This window comes from Archocentrus centrarchus, chromosome 21, assembly GCF_007364275.1.
Source record: "Archocentrus centrarchus isolate MPI-CPG fArcCen1 chromosome 21, fArcCen1, whole genome shotgun sequence".
NCBI classification, from domain to species: Eukaryota; Metazoa; Chordata; class Actinopteri; order Cichliformes; family Cichlidae; genus Archocentrus; species Archocentrus centrarchus.
This window is the reverse complement of record NC_044366.1, coordinates 19,134,195-19,154,815: the sequence shown is the minus strand read 5'-3', so window position 1 is coordinate 19,154,815 and position 20,621 is coordinate 19,134,195. Positions and strand designations below refer to the sequence as shown.

Sequence of the window (20,621 nt, the reverse complement as noted above, 5' to 3'; positions counted from 1 at the left end):
CTTTTTGTAGAAAGGGGGAATTTAAGGAGGAAAACATTTGGTGAAGACATGAGAGATTGATGCCACATGATGCAATTGCTCACTGCTGTCTGAAATGTAGCAGACAGAGTGTGCATTGTGTCTGATTAAAAGAAATATTCTTTCTTTCTTTCATTTGAATTTCAGTTGTCTATTTTGCAGATACCGTGTACAAATAGAAACCCTTTCCTTTAATGTTTTGCATTTCTTCACTTTTTCGTTATATATTTTCCTTGTGATGTTTTACATGTCAATAGAATATACAAGCATAATTGCATATTTTACTAATGTAACATTAGCTAAGAATACTTCTAACATTTATTCTCTTCTATTTTATGATGAATGCAATTTATTTAAATGACTTTAGTTCTGCTGAAGGTTCCTCAAAGGTCGTTGATCTGTTAGCCTATGAAAAGCCGTCTTGTGGCCAGGGATTGATGTTGGAGAAGAGAGAAACTTAAAGCAATTCATCCTTTTTGCTGCCTTGTCACCTGTAAGGGACAACAAGCCTTTGTATGACCAAGGCCATAGGATTGCTTTTTATGTACAAAAGTGCATTGTACAGGAAATGTTTTACAAAAAAAAAGTAATTTTCATAATGGTGTGACAGTAGTTTGTCATTTATTGTATGATTTGTTGCTGAGGGCAATCTGAAGTTGCAGTGATGAAAATTGTATTTTTGTAGGTGGTAGATTAGCTGTCTCTCCTCACAGTAATTAGATTATAAAGTTGGATATTTGACTTTATTATTATTATTATATGGTGAAAATACTGTGGGTAAAACAATGCATAGGAAATAACTTTTGAAATGTTAATTTTGTGTTTTATAAGGCTTCCACTGCATGTTAATATCACACAGCCAAAAAATGTTCATTGTGTTGAGCACCAAACTTAAAACTTCATTCGGCTTTCAAAATACAATTGCTTTAAACATTTAGAGTGCTATTAGACATACAATATTTGCCCCCTTATTTATTTGACTTTTAAAATAAAGGCATGTTTTTGAATGTTTGTGTTACATTGTGGCAAATAGCTTGAATGTCATGGATTCACCTGTACGCAGAGGTTGTTTGAGATCTTGATCACCCAGTCAAAAAGATGTGGACAGTAAGAATGTTTGGTCTGACTGACTGATGGAAACATTTCTCTTAAGCACTTTCTACAGTCAGACAACTGAGAAGACAGGCTTTCTGTGAACTTTGCCTTACCTTTGGTGTATTACTGAGTTTGTATTGGTTCACTAATTATGATTTTCCATTTTGTCTAATGAATAGGATAAACTTCACTGAACTATTCTCTTAAATTAAGCTGCATATATTTCTAACACAATGTCATTTATTACAGATTGTAACCACACCTGAAACGCTTGATATTGATTGGCTTGTGGGATTGGCTAGCATTTTGTTGTGACCTGACACAATAAACACTGAAGCCTCTGGTTAAGCTGTCATTGCCACAGCTATTTGGTTCCACCCTGGTGTGAGTGCTAACATTTCCCAAAAGTAATCGTGCATAATTAAACATTTCATGTGGATTTTTTTTTTTTTTTTGTTCCTGTAAATTCGAAATTGTGTACAATCTGATATTAAATATACATAAATAAATAAATGTCATATAAATGCAAAGCTGTGAGTTCTGTTTAATTTTGTAATGCATCAGCATTAGAAAACCTGAGTCATCCTCAGTGAAAGTCTGTTTTTGCAAGTTTTTATGTTACACTTTGCTTAAAAAAAACGTATATACACATTTGAGCTTATTACTTAAAGCTTTTTAATGTAGCCTGTATTGCTGGAAATCAACAAAATAAAAGTTTATGAAATATTTTTGTTTCTAAGGTAAATGAGTTTTCATTCTCACAATTCGCACAGTAGCAGCAACAAAAATGCAGCGTTGCCATAGCAACAGCATCCGGTGCGTTTCACCTCCTCTTGGATACACATCCTCGAGCCGCCTCCGTGATTGGATGAGTTCTCTTTGGATGTCACTGGGGCAACCGAATGATGGGAATTTTAACACATGAACGGAAATGTCACCGATGAATTTCACTGGCTGCCTCCGCGAGGCTCCCATTCAGGCGCGAGTGAGGTATACAGAAAGCGGAAGCTCCCATTGGGCTGTTGGTGTTTCCATCTGACGAAGGAGGATCCGTAGGCTTTTCTTTTTTTCTTTTTTCTTTTCCTTTTTTTTTTTTTTTTGTGCCTCGGTACGGGAGCCGAGTGGGGACCGGCTGGTTACGCAGCGGCCGCGGGTCTCCACCCGAGAGTATGGCGGCTGGAATCGCGCTGGAGAGCGGGGGAGAAGCGGAGACATGTCAGAGATGGTGAAAGAGAAACAAAGAGACGCAAGTTCTTTAACTGAGTGTCAGGATAGTTTAATTTGGGGGAGTTCCTCTAAAGCGGCCTGCAGCTTGAAAAATTGCGCTTGCAGTTCATTCCGGGGCTAAGCCAGCGTTTTTCCAGTGTCCTCGATGGAGCAAGTTTGTTTTTTTATGATGCATAGAGGGGTGAGCTAAGCAGATGAAAACCCGCACATTCAACATCATCTGGCGATTTTCTCTTTCTCTCTTTGCGCATTTTTGGACACATCCAGTTCTCGGATGCTCGTATAACTGTCTGTGTCTGGCCTGCATGGGGGAATATCTACAATGAAATCCATCTTGGGGTGCCGAGTCTTTGTGCTCTGCCATAGTTGAGCAGCAGCGAGCAAGACTGTGTTACTGACAACCCGTTAAGAATGGGACACGAATGGTAAATGTGATTCGCACGGGAACATTTTGAGTTGATTTCAATGACGCGCGGAGATTGATACCTTACGACTCGATTTAAATCCCACGATGCGCGAGTATAAAGTGGTGGTCCTGGGCAGCGGTGGGGTCGGGAAATCCGCCCTCACTGTGCAGTTTGTGACCGGGACGTTCATTGAGAAGTACGACCCCACCATAGAGGATTTTTACCGCAAGGAGATCGAGGTGGACTCCTCGCCCTCGGTGCTGGAGATCCTTGACACCGCTGGCACCGAGCAGTTCGCCTCAATGCGCGACCTGTACATCAAAAACGGTCAAGGATTCATATTGGTCTACAGCCTTGTCAACCAGCAAAGCTTCCAGGACATAAAGCCGATGAGGGATCAGATCATAAGAGTGAAAAGGTTGGTGAAATGATGTGCAGGAAAAGAGAAATGTCCATAATGTTAAGTGTGGCTGTAGGAGGTTATTTTTCACACATATATGCTGGACTAATGGGTAATGTAGTTGCAGGATGGGCCTAGGCCTGATCTGGGAACTGTGCTTGAAGATGCTATGCATCTTCAACACTACATGCACTACATGCCTATTATGGTATTCCAGGTCTCACCCATATTTCTTGCCCCCATGCCTCTGACCCAGCATAAAATGTTCCTGAAGACTTTTTAATGTCTGCTTAGTGTTTACTAACAAGACAACAGTGATGATCCTTCCTGCCCCTCAGCACTGTGAAGACGTGTCTGTCTTCCTGTCAAAGCAAACAAAATAGTGTCTGTGATCTGCCAAGCTGCTGTCTAGTGGCGCTCTGTGTCCACAGTGCCGGATGCTGCAACCTCTGCGAAACACCCAACCGGGAATACCCGGTTGGGATGCAAAAGAGGCTCTGCAGAGAGCTTCAAGAAAGCACGGCTGGAAAAAAAAAAAGCTGCAGGACTGGTGAAAGCACAGATCTGCAGCAGGAGTCACCGTGTTTTTAATTAACAAGCTGCACAAGCTCTTTAGGAAGAGCAGCACAACGGAAAGCCTGATGTCTCAGAGCTGCTGCACAGATGATCCAGATATGAGGTCACCACAGTGAGCTGATGATTGATACATGGGAGAGGTTAGCCGAGGCTGCGTGGAGCTGTCGTGTTATTGGTGTTCCTTTGCTCTAGGCCAATGTACTGTGCAGATACACTGTACTGAATGCTCACCTGCTGGCATGGCATGAGGTCATAAAACCTCTCCAGATCAGATTGGTTCATGTCCTGTTAGCCGGCAACTGTGTTCCAGTTTACAGGCAGTGTGAGCTGAGCTGCAACTGTGTGGGTTCATTAGTCATTGTGGGTATCGTGGATGTGTTAGAGTTGGTTTAGGGAGTCAAATAGGCTCCATAGAGAAGAAGGAGCCTCCTGAAATCAACCTATACCTCATACCATTTAATGATGCAGCTAATTACTTTATACTGTATAACACATAGTATAAGGGTGATGCAGTCATGTCAAGTTTTAGTGTTGCATGTCAGCCTCTCGTCACAGTCCTTCCACCCTTCCACCTCAGAATGAAACGTAATCATGCTGTGGATGTTTATTTTTATAGCTTGTCTTTAGTTTTTGTCACTTAATTGGATTTAGACTTTTTCAAATGCACCTTCTAAACAATCCTATTATTATGTGGCTCCGGATGAAAGAATGAGGTCAACACGTTTCTCCCGTATGAGTTGAGAACGGGAAGAGGTATGTTCAGTCTGCCGCGCGTGTGAGTGCGTGCGTGCGTGCATGCGTGCCGTTTTGTATGTAAATGATGTGTAGGTGCGCTCACGAGGCAGATGCAGCCAGGCTGTTGTGTTTTTCACACCTAGCACCGAGTCTGGTGCTGTTGTCTAATATCACAGCAGAATTTATTTTCTGTAGCAGAAAGATCACGCTCCACAACACTACTCCCACACACTAGTTGATTTGGTGCTGGGCTTCATGGGGAGTTAGACATCTAAAACTTAAGATTGTGCTTTTTTTTTTTTCTTTCTTTCTTTAAAAAAATGTCATATTCGGTACAGTTACTAAGCTGTGACCCACATTTTGTATATACTCCTACTTTCAGAAAGTTTGCTCTGAATGGCAGTGCATGTATTTTCTTCGCTTATTCAGGCTTTTTCCTAACATCAGCAAAATTGACCTTGTTTGCTTCTAACCTTGCACCATAAAAAAAACTCAAAAAAAAAAAAACAAATCATTCAAGACCATGAAAAGCTCGCTTTTACTATTCTCTTTGCTCTTCATACATGCTGGCAGAAGTTTAATAAGAGCTTCTGATGACTCCAGTTGCATAAGGTGACTTCTTGTTCCTGAAAAGTGTTGGAATATATTGTAAAGAGCAAACTACGCTCATCCCGTACTGCTACATTAGTACTCAGACTGGTGACCGGATTTCACAGACATAAGAAATCCAAATTACATGACAGGGAACTAAGTGCGTACCTCATGGTTATAGCTTTAACTGTTTACTAGATAAATCAACCAGACTCATGGAAAGATGGAAAGTCTTGCAGATCATGTAATTCTACCTTTCTGTAACCATCGAGGATCAAGACAGGAAACACGCTTGTCTTTGCAAAAAATATTTGACAACCCTTAACTGTGAGCACTGAATCATGTAATCATCTGATTATAATAAGGAAACAATTTTTCAGGAATAAAGTTTTGTGTAAGAATTTATATTCAGTACTGATGCTCATCAGGGAAACACAAAGACTTTAGATGCTATTAAAAAAAAACACACATTAGGCCCGCCTACTCTCCATCCACAGAGACCTTCCAAGAATGGTGACAATATTTTCCAGAATACAGACTGGTGTCTACCTGTTGACCTCTAATCTAAGTTATAGCATTAGTTACCGTGGCGATGTACCCCAGTAGGAAGTGATCTGCCTTTGTAGTACTGAAAACCCAGGGTTAACCCTGAAAAGCTGCTTCCTAGTACAGGTCTCTGGTTATGTTTCATGTATCTGAGAAGGAAAAAAAAAAAACAGCTGAGATATCAATATCAGTCTTAAAAATCCTGTCAGTCGGGCTCTAGTTCCCTGTAGAGATTCTGAGTGCAGTTAAAGCTATGGAGCGTTCGATGTATCCCTGATTTGTTTGTCCTTGTGTGTGCACAACACAAGCATGCACACTAAGGTCCAGTGGTTGTTCTGGGGGTGTACAAGTGACGTTAACATCACGAGAAACACACTACAGCTGTGAATGGCAAACGGGTTGGTTCTTATATAGTGCTTTTCTATTTGAGCACTTTTTATACACCTTGCCTCACTCACACAAGCACTTTTTTCTACACATAAGTGCTTTCTATCTAATATTCACACTCCAACAAACACATTGGAGAGCATCTGATACTTTGGTGTGCAGACTGGAGCAGCCGGGGATCGAACCACCAACCTTCCAATTAGTAGGTGACCTGCTTGAGCTACAGACACCCCAAAGAAGAGACGAAGAAGAAGGACTGTAAATATGTACAGTATGTAAATAATGCAGGTTTTAAGCTTTTATTTTAAAAGCAAATGCATTAATTGTGTTTGTTAAGCCCTACGTTTTCCAGTGAGTACCTGCAAATGTAAACAGAAACATCCTGCTTGCAAGAAAACACAATGTAAACACTGTTACATGTATCTGCATCAGTGCCAAAATTGTCTGAATGTTACCCAAAATTAGAAATGTATTCTGGGCCTTTTGATAACTGTTTAGATAGAACACTGAGGACTCTGAACGCTTCACTAATTTGCACTGAATTTCATCAGTTATAGAGTGAGGAATACTTCATAGAAGGCGATGAATTCACAATTTACATACAGTTGCTCATAAAGACATTTCATCATCAAGGCATTTGTGAAGAGCTTGTTTGCTTTCCTGGCTATTAGAAGATGTGCTTTCACTGGCTAAAGACCCTCAGCCAAAATGCAACAAGTTCAGGCAGGTTCTGTCAGGCTAGTTGAAAGGCATTGTGGGACATGCTGGAAATGACCACTGGTTGTAGGAAAAATAAAGACAGAGAAATATTAAAAAAAAAAAAAAAAAAAAAAAAGACATGATTTATAGCATGCAGACAGATGAGATAAATTATTGGTAACATTAGGGCAGGGAAAAAAAAATGTGTAATTATCCTTTAAAAACACCTGAGCAAGACATTTATAGGTTTCTCTGTCAAATCCTGTCAGCAACTATGTGAACAGCATTCACATTGTTTTTGTTTTTCCTCTCTGTCTCACCTCACTACTAAAACACTGATGACCGGTCACGACCGTATTGCCTGTCGCTCAGGTCAGAGGCGCTGCCGTGCGTCGCTCTCGCTCTGAACCCTGTCAGCTTCAATCAGTGCCTGCTGATAGCCGCACAGACGGGCTTCAGCACAGAGGCTTTGGATGGACATGATTACACCCTGGTCTGCCTGTGTCGGCCGGGGACCTCATCGCTCCGCATTTCAGCTGCAGTTAACTATACACTGGGGAAGTGCTGTGATTGGTGTCTTAAGAGTATAGAAATAGAAGTACCATGTTTAGAGAGTAGTAAGGAAGAAACTGGTGAAACAGGATATCATAATAAACCCTGCTGTTAGCACTGCATTCCTGCAGTGGTGTTGCTGGTTCATCTGCACATTTTTTAAAAATGTTTTTTACTTAATTTAACAGTTTTCAGACATTCACTGCAGTGCTGAACTTTTCTGACGGAGGTGCCTGTGAGAATGCAAATGTCTTCAGCCTTCCAGCTTCTTAGTACAAAGTCCATGTGATGTCTGATTGCTGTGTTTTGGGGCAGTGGCAGAATAATGCAAGTATAGTCTGGTGAATCCACAGCAAACCACTGGGCAAGCCGTTGTGTCGTGCTTCCTGTACTCTCTACTCCAACATCTCCTTTGTATAAACAAAGCAGAGTTAGTAGTGAGAATGCAGCTGGCACAAGCTATTTCCTGGTATGTGCTCCATGTGTGAAATGACAACTTTGGACAATGCACCAACCAGCGTTACCTAGCGTGAACCTAGGGCCGAGTCTTGTAATTCATGGTGAATGCATATTTACTTTGTGCTAAGACATAAACTGTGGAGTTATCCTTTCAAGGATTGTTGGCATGTACCAGAACTAGATGAAGGAGGTCTCACCTTTTGTCCACTTTCAGTACTGTTTTTTGGCTATTGTGAAAACTGGGGGAACGAATGAAGCTGAATGTCAATATGATTACTTCACAATGGCTTGGCGTTAAAAATGATGTGTTATAGCCCCAGCAAAGTGGGCTGTAGTTCACCTCCCTGATAAATTTTGAAACACCAACAAGATGTTTCTCATCTCTTTTAAAACTCGCAATTTCAGAAAGGGTCAGATTAGTTTGGTAAGAGACACACACACACAGACTCACCCCCCATAAAGCAAGTATAAATTTTGCACTGCTAGTGGTATGCAGTCCTTTGTACTGTTGTCTCACAGCATGAAGGTCCTGGGTTTAAATCTCCTGGCTGGCTGGGGCCTTTACATGTTCCCACTGTTCCTGCGTGGGTTTTCTCCGGTTATTCCAACCTTCTTTCACAGTCCAAGGGCATGCATGTTCAGTTCATTTGTGATTCCAAATTAGCTGTAGGTGTGGATGTGAGCATGAATGATTGTCTGTCTCTCTGCGTTAGGTCTGTGATGGATTGGTGATCTATCCAGGGTATACTCCACCTCTTGCCCAATGACAGCTGCAATAGGCTCCAGCACCCACATGACCCTGCACTGGATAAGCAGTTAAAAAAAATGGATGGATGGATGGATGGATGGATAGCTAGTATGGCAGTCTGCTGCCATTAGTTATTACATTGTAAGCCATAACTCACTAAACATTCACCCTACCAACAGGAGCAGACAGGGCAAGTCCTTTTCATTAGCATCCCCAATGCATGCATGACAGATACATCAAAATATAGACAATTTTTAATCTTTTAGACAAGATTTATGTAGCATGCACCAATCAATAATGAAATATTTGGTTATAGATATAAAAGTAAATAGAAATAGACCTGAATAAGTTGTAAAATCAACAAAAATTTGGGTCAAGCCCTGCAAAAGAATGTCACAACTTTCTTAATACTGCGCTGCCTTACAGAGAAATGCAAAAATATAATAATATGTATTTTACACGCATAGCAATGAAGGGATAAGACTTTGTTTTGACTAATGTTTAGTGGACTAATTGTCGGGAAGGCCTTCATGCTTACTTGCTAAATTAAGAAACGTGGTAAACATCTGCTAAACATCTGCATGTTGCCACTGCCATTGCAAGTCAAGGTGGAGTGCCAGCAATTAACTTAAAGCACCGTTGTGTCCGAGCCTCAGAGCCATTAACATAGGCGGTGTGCACTCTAACAATGAGAAGTGCGTTTAAGAAAAAGAAAAAAAAAAGAATAAATAAAATCTAAAATATGAAATATGATCCAAGGTAGTGATCAATCATTTCTGAAATACACTTGCTTTTCTGGTAAGCACGAAGGATCATGCTGATGCGTGACACAAATTATTCTAACTTTGTGTCTTGTTAAGTGAGCAGCACAAATAAACAGCCTGGGAGTCGCTTTATCATCCAGTAGCACAAAACTGAGCCAGGAAACATAAAAGACCGTTTTGCTGCTCTCGGCTGCCACAGAGGCTGCAACACAGCAGGGGATGAACAGCCGGGCCGGCAGCTAGGCCCACAGGTTTTGTACTGCACTGACTGTATGCATTATTATATTTCGTATGTTGCATTACAGCTTGAACCCCCCCCATCACATGGTCTCCACCACCTTCAAAGGAGAGTCATTCTAACCTCCAGGGAGCCATGATGTTTCTCAAGCGATAAGCAGCCTAAAAATATTTTTGAGTAAAGCACCATGAGAGCTATAATGTTGCAGACTCTATTTAGAAGGTATTCTAATAATTAATTACAGCCCCTGGTGTGGATCACATCCAGCAAACCCAGACCCTACATTGAGCTTCATGTGTTCAACTGTTGTAGCACCCCCTGAACTGTATCCGTTTAGGGATCTTTTGCCACGTTGTACCTTAGCAAGGGTTTCACTGATGCTACAAACTAAACATTTGTTTCATGAAGTCCAGTTCTGTAGCACAGCACTACTGATGAGTAGTCAGGATGATGTGAGACTGCGCTGCAGTTAAACTGCTTGTTGGTAAATGGGCTGTACTCATATAGAGCTTTTCTACCCAGTTTGAGCACACAAAGTGCTTTTTTACTACAAGCCTCATTCACCCATTCACACAAGCACTTTTTTCTGTGCCTGACTGCTTTTGCCTAACATTCACACACATTCACTGGATGTATCAGGGGCAGCTTAGGGTTCAGTATCTTTCCCAAAGGAGGTGATCAATTCTTGCTGAGCCACAGACACCCCTACAACAACAACAACAAACGAACTGTACTGAAAATTTTATTTATTTTTTTTGGTTATTTACCAAGTTTTACAGTGAGTGCTTATTTTAACACATTCCTCTGAAAATCCTTAAACAGTTGAAACTGGAAACTATAAACTCCTTTAGGCTCACTAAAGGCTTACTCCTGTTTCAACTGTTTTCTAACACGAGGTTGATACTGACAGTGTAATAAAAGTGCAAGATCATCTTTCACAGATATCAAAGGATGAGGGGTTTATTGTATTTGTGCCATATTTGCTGGTTAGAACTTTTGAATGAATTATTCAAAGTGTATTACTGACCGACTGCTCAACCTGAACAAATTTCCAGTAAAATGGTACTTGCATTTTAGATATTTGGCCATGTACTACATAAGAGAAGGAATTTGTGTCAGACAGCACGATCACCCACAGGGACCTGGTAGTGTATTGCTGTAATAACTCAGATCCAAGGACTCATTTATCTTGTACATTTTGGCATTTCTTGGCCAGCGTGTCTACCATCAGTAAACAGTATCAATTTTTGAAGGGTTTTGGGAAGCAAAGAATTAGTTCTCATAGTCATCCCAAAGAGACTTAAAGTATTTTATTTGTCATGTATTATTGATTGTTTTAAAACAAAAAACAAATTGCATCCTTGCCATGGGTCAAGAAAGTCATTCCTGATTAAAACACAAAGAGGAGCTTTTTGCTGCTATCTGACTCAGCTGAATTCTCTCCTCTGACTAAACTGAAGACCCTCTGCAAAAATGTTATTCGCGGGGGGGGCAGCAACAGCATTTCCTCTGTTATCCTGCCTGCTGCTGGCCAGACTCAAATCCAGTGGCTCTTGGGCAGCTGGTTTCTACCGTCTGTCAGCAAGGTCTGCGTGAGTTGATCTGCATCATGCATTATAGATAAGATGTGTCTGAGCAAGCTTGAATGGATGTTTGCAGTCAGTGTTCCACTGCCTCTGGCATCAGGCTCACGAGCCGAAGGCTAAAGAGCGACATGTTGTTTGTGCTGTTTGTGTCACAGCACAAACGCAACCTGCTCAGTAATTCATTTGTCTTTTGAAGCTCATGTTTTCTGTAACAGTCAAGCCTTCCTTCCTTGCAGCAGCCACCGCTGGTCAGCTGACAACCTTTACACTGAAGCCCTGTGAGCCTTACTATCCGTGGCAGCCTCTGTCTCACACCTCCTTGGACTGCTGCTTTTCTCCTCTGTTATTATGACTATATATAGACCCTCTGTTATTTGGTTCCAGATGCCTTTGTGCTGTGTTCCTGTTATGATGAGGCTCAAATGAGCTGCATAAATTGTATACAGCTAACCAAAAACAAAGAAACAAACAAAAACATTAGGTACACCACACTACAGTTTAATGTGATTATAAGGTACTTATGGTTTTGGGGACAACAACAATAATTAAAGTTTCTTTTTTCTTTAGAAGTTTGACATTTGGCATGTGCAGCTCTGTCAAGTGCAGCAGGGAGGTTTGTTCAGACCATATAAGTGTATCCAGTGAATTACTGTCTAAGAGTTATTGTGAAGAAAGAAACAAACTATCTGATAATGACAATGATATATATACATACACATATATATATATATATATATATATATATATATATATATATATATATATATATATATATATATATATATATATATATATATATATATATATATATATATATATATATAGTTACTATCACTATTAGAATCATTATCAGATAGTTTGCTTTTTGCTTGCCCTGTAGGCAGTCTTTGTCCTCCAAGCTCTGGTCCTCTGCCAGACGCCCGGGAGTTTGAGGGTCCAGCGCAGCATCTTAGTTGTTCCTATGTTCCTATTACTGCGCTCTTCTAGACAGGGATCTCGGATGTTGTTCCTGGAATCTGCTGGAGCCATTCTCCTCATTTGGGAGTCACTGCCCCGAGCCCCACGGGTGGTTGAGAACGACCGAGTGGCTGGATAGTGGTCCAGCTGGTCTTTATGATTATTTCTGATTATTTATTGATTTATTGTGTTTTTATTTCTCAGTTTGTGCCAGTAAAACTAAAAAGAAAATTATAAAAAGAAAAAAAAAATTGTTGAACACTTACCCAACATGTGAAATAACAGATAAATGTGCTTTCTTTGTTGCAATAATATGATTGTAAGAAATGCTTCGACTGGACCACTGTTGTCCAGTGTTTGTTCTCCTACTAGGACCAACTTTAAACTGAAATAACCTCAATGTTTCTGCCATGTGTGCTGGGTTTGTGCTGACCATTGTAAACTGTGTAAGAACAGTTTGGGGCAGGAAAGTGAGAGGTGGTGTGAAACAGCATGTGATAGTAGATACCTCCTTGGGTGATTTGGAGTGGGTGATTTTAGCCAGAACAACAGCCTAGTGACATCATCAGCCCAACCAAACACAGAGGCCCTTCTCTTAAATAGATGCAGCTGTAAAAGTAAAGATTCTGCCTTTCAATCTGCCCACCCACAGCTATTTTTAGGGCGGGAGTTTTCAGTGAAGGTGAGAAAGGGAATTCAAGGTTCAAGGCAAAAATAACCTACCACCCACTAGTTGTGATTCAAAAGTTCTCAGAAAAATCACAGCCTTGCTGTTTTTATAGACACCAGGAATGCAGCGAATGAGACCTGGGGCGCTGTATACTGAATGTTAAAGTTGAGAATCGTAACATGTTATTTCTCATTCAGGTTGCCTGCCAAGCTCAAAGAGGAACATGCTTTCGGTCACACACACCGACCGACCTCCGAGATTGTCTCTTAAATCCCGGTAGTTCCTCTCGACTGATCCTGGGAACAGAACAGGATAGTTGAGATTAAAGTTCACTGGATAATGTATTCATGAGTAGATCAAAGTCAGCTAGTTTAAGCTTATTTAACGCTGAAACCTGCAGCCCCCTAACCTCTAAGAAATGCTCTGGCTGCTCAGCCTGGAAAAGCATCACAAGTAGTCTGTGGCCTCCCTGTCTTTTCAACAGTAGCCAGTTCCTTCCTTACCATTTACTACAGCAAACAAGGATGAGGACGATATTCATTTTGGTAAATAACTTAAGGGCATCTATATTTCACAGAGTGAGTGCAGAATTCTAATTCTAAACCCCTAATGATGCTGACAGGTGCTCGGGTTAAATTTGACTATTCTGTGAACTATGAAGTGAACACAGACGTTTAAACGACGGGTCCGACAGACGGAAAGTGCTCCCTTGGTCGTTTTGCATACCGATAAGGATGAAAGAAATAACAACCTGTTGTTTAAAGGATGTGAATACGCATGATCTGCGATGTCTCTGATGTGTTTTTGAGCTTTGTTATCTCCTCTGATGTGTACAAAGTGCCTCAGAAGGCTGCCATGTTCCCCAAAATCAAAACTGATGTAGTGATCATATTGGTGGAAATGCATCACAGCTGCTTCTTTTTAAGTAATTATAGAGCAGCCTATTTATTTTAACTGACCGTCTCCTCTGGCTGTCTTCAAAGTAGTCCAGTTCCACAGTGACATTTTGTGCTTTAGCTTCGTGCCAAGGAGTTCAGAGCTCAAAGGATTATGGCCACTTCCTGCCCTCAGGGGTCACAGCGCTAGTACCCATTTCCTGTGCTCTACTGGGTCAGGCTTTACACGTAGTGCTTAGATGAGGCTGGTGCCACTCTGGTTCATGATCTGAAAAAGCTTCCTCCCACACTCAACGTCCATCTGTACACTGAAGTGGAAACACTTTCATTTTTATCCTTCTTGTAACCTTTCAGTCATAATAAGCCCACCTCTTTCACCCAGCTGAGCTTTTCAAAAATACTCCCCAAGATCATTATTTTGAAAGATACAGGCTTATTTTGTTAGATACACTGGGAAAACAACACCACTGTTTGCCTAGGATGTCATAGGATTTTTGAACATTTAGCAATCAGCAGTTTGCATGTAAAGATATAGTGAGAACTGTTGAAACTGCTGGCCCTCAATACATTTATGAAGATACCGTACTGCATGTTGTTTTGCTAAAAGGCCTCAGAAAAATAATCCAGAGTCCAGAGCCATTATTGGATTTGCTGAGATGGAGACAAGCTGGAAAAGGGTTCATGAAGACTGATGTAGTTTTTGGTTCCATTTGTTTTGGTGCGGTTGTTGCTGTTCTGCTGGGGTTTCCAGTAGAACACACAGCTAATTTAATTTTCTTATTGGTTATCCTTATTGCAGGTTTTACCTGACATACTACACAACTGGATTTAAATACTTAGATTATACTCTGTGCTACAGCTACAAAGATGACAATGTTGTAGGAATGAGGACCTCTGTGAGGGTATTCATGGTTCCCAGATGATGTGTGATATCCTAACTATTCTTTGCACCAGAATAAGGGAAATATTACTGATTTTGAACTAAAACTGATTGTATTTGCATGCATTTATGACAATGGTATTATGCCAGCGCACTAGGATTATTATTTACGTTACACTCATTTGTTATTACTTTATATCTTTTTCAAAAAATTGCATGAACAGACATTACAGACAAATGTAATAAAAATATCTTACAATATGAAAGAAATCAACACTCATGCAACACTTGAAGAAGATGCAACTTCATTTTGCATTTCACCTTGTGTCCTCCAGCAAGGTCATCATAAAACACATTAAAGACAGCATTTTAAATAAGGTAGGTATGAAGCAGAATACAACATCCAACAGGGTATCTACAAGGATGTGTTGGGCCCAGTAGAGGACATAGGTAACACCGTGTTTCGTACATAAACTGGAGGGCTGCAACTAATTGCCTATTTGCTGTGATGCAGGTGTATTTAAAAAAAAAAAACAGGAAAAAGTACATAAAAATAAACGTATGCATAAAATGTAAAGTTGGAAGAACAACAAAACACAACCTGCACCCTTAGCAGAAACTCCCAAGCATTTTCTCAGTCATTTAGATGTCTACTCACTGGCAAACTAAAGACAGGCCTGTAGATGTGCCTTCTTGTGCAGGAGGACCTTGTGGGCATGGCAAGATTTCAGTCCATTACAGTGTCGTGTGTTACAATAGTTTTCTTGGTGACTGTGGGCCCAACTGCATTCAGATCATTAATACAGTAAGCTCCTCTTGTGTAGTTTTGGGCTGATCCACCACCTTTCTCATAAGCGTCCTCACCAGACCGAGGACAACTGAGGGTCATTTTAGATTTCTTCCATTTTCAAATAATCACGCTCACAGTCGTCACCTTCTCACCAAGCTTCTTGCTCATGGTCTTGCCCATTCCAGTCTTGTGCAGGTCTACAGTCATGTCCCTGACACCCTTTTACAGCTCTTTCAATTACACCAGGGATCCTCAAATCCAGGCCTCGAGGTCCGGTGTCCTGCAGGTTTTAGATGTGTCCCTGATCCAACACACCTGAATCAAATGGCTGAATTACCTCCTCAGTATGCAGTCAAGTTCTCCAGAGTCCTGCTAATGACTTCTATATTTGACTCAGGTGTGTTGAAGCAGAGACACATCTAAAACCTGCAGGACACCGGACCTCGAGGCCTGGATTTGAGGATCCCTGAATTACAGTGTGGTGGTGAAGAGGTTGGAATGGAAGAAACTGTTTCTGTGGACAGGTGTGTTTATACAGTTGACACATATAATTACATATAGTTGAGATTAGGAATTTCTGTAATTGATTTGCACACAGCCAACCTGTGAATGGATTGTAAGGGATCAAATACTTATTTCACTTAATGACATGCAAATCAATTTATAACTTTTATGTAATGTGTTTTTTCTGGATATTTGGTTGTTATTCTGTCTCTTTCCGTTAGAATGAAACTATCATAAAAAATTAAAAACTTTCCATTTCTTTGTATGTGAGCAAACTTACAGATTCAGCAGGGGCTCAAATAATTATTTCCCTAGTGTACAGTGTGTCAAAGTTCATGTGTGTTTATACAATATGTACATACATACTCACCCATTCATTTGGGTGAGTGTGTAAAATGCCTTTCTTTTCACTTTTAAAGGAAAAAAGTAATACAGCAAACTCCTAATCTGCTTTATACGCAGCAGTCTCTGTATATTGTTTCTAGAAAAACTTACGTCGGTCTGTGTGTGTCCTCAGGTACGAAAAGGTTCCCGTGATCCTGGTGGGGAACAAGGTGGACTTGGAAAGTGAGAGGGAGGTATCGTCCAGCGAAGGTCAGGCTCTAGCCGAGGAGTGGGGCTGCCCGTTTATGGAGACCTCGGCTAAGAGCAAAACTATGGTAGATGAACTGTTCGCTGAGATCGTTCGGCAGATGGACTACGCCGCCCAGCCAGACAAGGATGACCCCTGCTGCTCCTCTTGCAATATACAATAGCCCTGAGGGCCACCAAGAACAGGCTGGGCAAAAAGTCCACTTAGAGGGAACTTCTTTGACTTGCAGTGGACAGATACACACTTAGACGCACACATGCACATGCCAATTAAATGGAAGGTGACTTCATGGTTGAGCGCAATGGATATTAAGTCAATGGAGCATTAAATTTGCAGTGACATGATTAATAATAATAACATGTGAGTGGTACATACACTTTGAATGAAAATTGCCAGGAATTTGCCGCAAGAGAAATTGACAAATGACAAAAGGAACATGCCCTCGCCTTATGTTGCTTTTTTTTTCTTTTTAGCTATTCAGTTATGAGAAAACAAAAATTGTAATCACAGATCGGGATCTTTACTCATTATAGCTTCTTAAACAATCTGCTGCAAATAACTGTTGTTATCGCAGTTTTCACAGACACCACAGAGACGCATTTCCTGTTACATGACTCTGTTCCAAGTAGCTGCTGTACACAAATAACAGATTTCTGGGATTCAGTTTGAGAAGTATTTGAGTTACAGTATGTAAAAATTTTTCTCCCAGTTTAATTTTTGCAGAGGTTGACGGAGAGATTTTTTTTTTTTTCTACTTATCACAGGGCTGAACCAAAGAGGTGCCCTGAAAGCACCTCAATTTTCTTATATATTTTTTCTTGTTGTTAAAAAAAGGAATGGAGAGAAAAATGCATAAGTCAGTGTCTTTCTTAAAAAAAAAAACAACGGTGCAGTCATCTCTTTCCTATTTTCTCACTTTGAGATATGATAGTAAGCATAGCAGAGTCTTTCACATATCGTGTGATGTTTTGTTTTCCTCTCTGGGAGATTCTGACAGCAGATTGCTGAATAGTAATTTAACTAGCCGCTTCATCCTGATGGGACAGAAGGTGATTTCAGTGTTTGAATATCTCCACAGACTGTCTCTCCAAACTCTTTTCAGGAATGGGTGACATTTAAAGTGAAGATGCCAATGTTTGTCATACTTTTCTTTTTGTCCTCTGGTATCACTATGAATCGTGACGCTCTAGAGTTTCAACATCCTGATGCCATTCTTTATGTGCTCAGAGTATTCAAATTCATAGTAACAAATAGTGCTGACGGAGGCGACGATGATAATAAGAATAATAAATGGTAGTGTAAATAATTTGTATTGAAAGTGCCAGCTCCTATGAAGACACTGACTCAACACATGTGGACTTGTCAACTGTATGCATGGCTAGTGAACAAAAAAAGGACTCTTTTTGTTTGAGATTACTATAGGCTGTGGAAAAATGTGCAAAACAAACACATACATGTCTGGATCTGGACACTGTCTCAATTGTACATCTATGTTGCCACGGGAAGCAGACTTTCCCCGTGTGACCATTTTCATTGTTGATTTTATATTTTTTTATGTGACCATTTACTCTACCCCTCTCTGAATGGTGACACTGTTACATTTGACACCTAAACAATAAAAGTGCGTTCAACACTCAGCTGCGACTGCGGAGCCTCAGTGAAATTAACGGAATGGAAAAACAAATGAGCAATATGTTGCAACTGAGTCGGTTCCTCTGCTTGGGAATCCAGCATGCTGCTGCTGTTCCTCAAGTCAGAAAGGCGCCTCTTCCTGTTTGATAGAACTTGATTTTTGAACTGTGGAAAGTTTTGCATTGTTCCAAATTCATATTTGTAGTTCCCCTTTATTTATTGTCCTCTTTTTACACTTTCAGATCAAAATCACCATCAGATATCCTAATGATTCGACCAATCAGAGCTTTGTAAATGTAGGAAACCAAATTAAGAAGCTGGGTTGACTGGTGTGTCACTATAGCTCATCTGGTTAGGCAGGCGACCCATACCCTGAAGGCTAATACAGGGGCCTGGGTCTGACCATTTCTTGCGTGTCATTCCCTTGCACTCTTTACCTGCTTAATAAAGGTTAAATGCTAAAAAAAAGACAGAAGTGGTGACTATATACAAAATGACATTAATCTGTACTGAAAACAACATGGATTGGATAAAGATTTCAAACACCAATCATTTTGAGTCTCACTGACAGGTGTTGTTCAGGATGATCTGTGGGAACAAAAATAACTCTTAAACAACCACATGAAATTACCACAAAACCACCAAAGCAAAGGCCCAAAATAACCTGAGAGAGATCCAAAGTGATCCAAAATCTCCCAAATATTACAAAGAGGCAAGTGAATGTTGTTATGTATCAGGGTATGGGGCAAAAAAAATCTGTGTCCAGGGTTCCACTGACTCTCTCATTCAGTCTTGAATCAGTAGGAGAAACTATTGGCTCCCACAAAAACTTGCAGGACTCTTGAAGAGTTATCTCTTCAGCCAGCAGCACATTCGTCTCCCCAGATTGCAAAACTGATACAAAATCTCTTAGTGTCAGACTCATGCAAAGTGTACGGTTTCCGGTTTCACTGGGACAGCCAGGGTTTCTCAAGATTCCAGCCTGATCTGAATATGTCAGTACTTTTCTTACTGTTTGTGAAGCCACTGATCTTTCTATCCTTTTTGTTCTTCTCATGTATTTTTGTGTGAGATGCCCTCTACTGCATATGTGTGGAACATACTTGAGTGCTACTACTTTATTCATCTTTTTAATTGGATGTCCAGCATCTCCAAGTAATGGTTCAGCAATTTCCTCTCTGCTCATTTGACTCGACTTCAGTTTTATTTTCAGTTGTAGGATAAAAGGGGGCAGCTTGACAAAGGGGAAAGTACAACTTTAACACAGTGCCGTGGCATTAATATGATATCCGTCGACTGAAGTCTGTTAACATGCCCTCTCACATTATGCTACATTCTAACAATTTATTAAATGTTTCTTTATTGCTTTTAGAAGCAAACACAGGAGTTATACTACTCTTGTATTGCAGTTTTGAGTATGTGTACTTTCATCCTAATGAAGCTGCACTGCATTAGAAATGCTTTTCATGCTCTTGCTGGTTTTTTTGTTTACATCGATCCATTTTCTTTACCTCCCTTCCAACTAGGTTCACAGGTAAGCTGGAACTTCTCCCAGCTGACACTGGGTGAGCGGCATGTTTACCCTGGACAAATCTGTACATCCAGTATAGGTAAAGCACAGATAGACAGCCATGTGAGTTTGCATCCACGCTTACAGCCAACTGAAGATCACCAAGTAACCTAACATGAATCTCTTTGGACTGTGGGAGGAAAGTAGAGCACCTGAAAAAAATCCATGCAGGCACAGGGAGAACATGCAAAGTCCAAATAGTAGGTCCAGGAGAAGGATGACAAATGCTAAAAATCAGGGGTGGTCTCTCGCCCCACTGAAAATAACTTCTGGCATAATTCTGGCTGCGTGATGCTACCACTACCATGCTCGATAGTTGGTAAAGTGTTCTTAGGTTTGAAAACCCCACAAAATATATCTTGTGTCATTATGGACAAATAGCTCAATCTTTGTCTCGTCTAGTGTTCCAGCAGTTTCCATCTCATGGCTGGACTGAACCTTGGTGGTTCCTGGGTTGTTCTGGAACATCCTAACCAATTTTCTTTCATCTGAGGGTGACAGTTTGGGTTTTCTACCAGATCATCTAATTCAGATCTATAAGACTGGTCGAATATCCAGCCAGAATTATGCCAGAGGTTTGTTGATGGCTACCAAATACATCTGAAGTACAAGTAGCTAAGTGACATTTAACCAAATATTATTAAGTAATGTTAAGTAATATTTTCACCCTGTATGCATACTTTGTACCCTTTGTTGATTAGAAAAAATCCAAAGTAATTTCAAATGTGTGCACCCAATTCTAGTTTTTTAAACTTACCAAAGTCACTGTATGCTGTACAATCATTCCCCTCCAGAAAAAAAAAAATTCAAAGAAATCATTAAAAGCTCAGACTTACCCTGACATTCATCCCTATCACGATTGTAAGTAGACTTTTGACACAACTGTATATGTTTTTCATGAGTCAAGACTTGAGTTAATCCCTCACGTAAAAGGCAATGAACCAAAAACTGTATGTGAAGTTTTGTATGGTTTGAGGAGATTTTTGTTTTCTTTAATTACAGGCTCCTTTTTTTCTTGCTGTTTTTCTCCTTAGTTTGCCTCAGTAAGTCTTTCAGATTGTTTTGTATCGCTGATGCAGAGTAGAAGTGGCAGTGGGGGGGC

At 40.5% G+C, this 20,621-nt stretch overlaps 1 protein-coding gene across 1 annotated transcript; it reads left to right on the top strand.

The window, feature by feature from the left end:
• Nucleotides 1-2,215: 2,215 nt before the first annotated feature.
• rap2aa (RAP2A, member of RAS oncogene family a) lies at nucleotides 2,216-17,954 on the top strand. Its single transcript, XM_030758612.1, has 2 exons — nucleotides 2,216-3,165; nucleotides 16,243-17,954. The coding sequence occupies exons 1-2, from the start codon at nucleotides 2,852-2,854 to the stop codon at nucleotides 16,478-16,480; spliced, it is 552 nt and encodes a 183-aa protein (XP_030614472.1). The 5' UTR covers nucleotides 2,216-2,851; the 3' UTR covers nucleotides 16,481-17,954.
• Nucleotides 17,955-20,621: the final 2,667 nt, after the last annotated feature.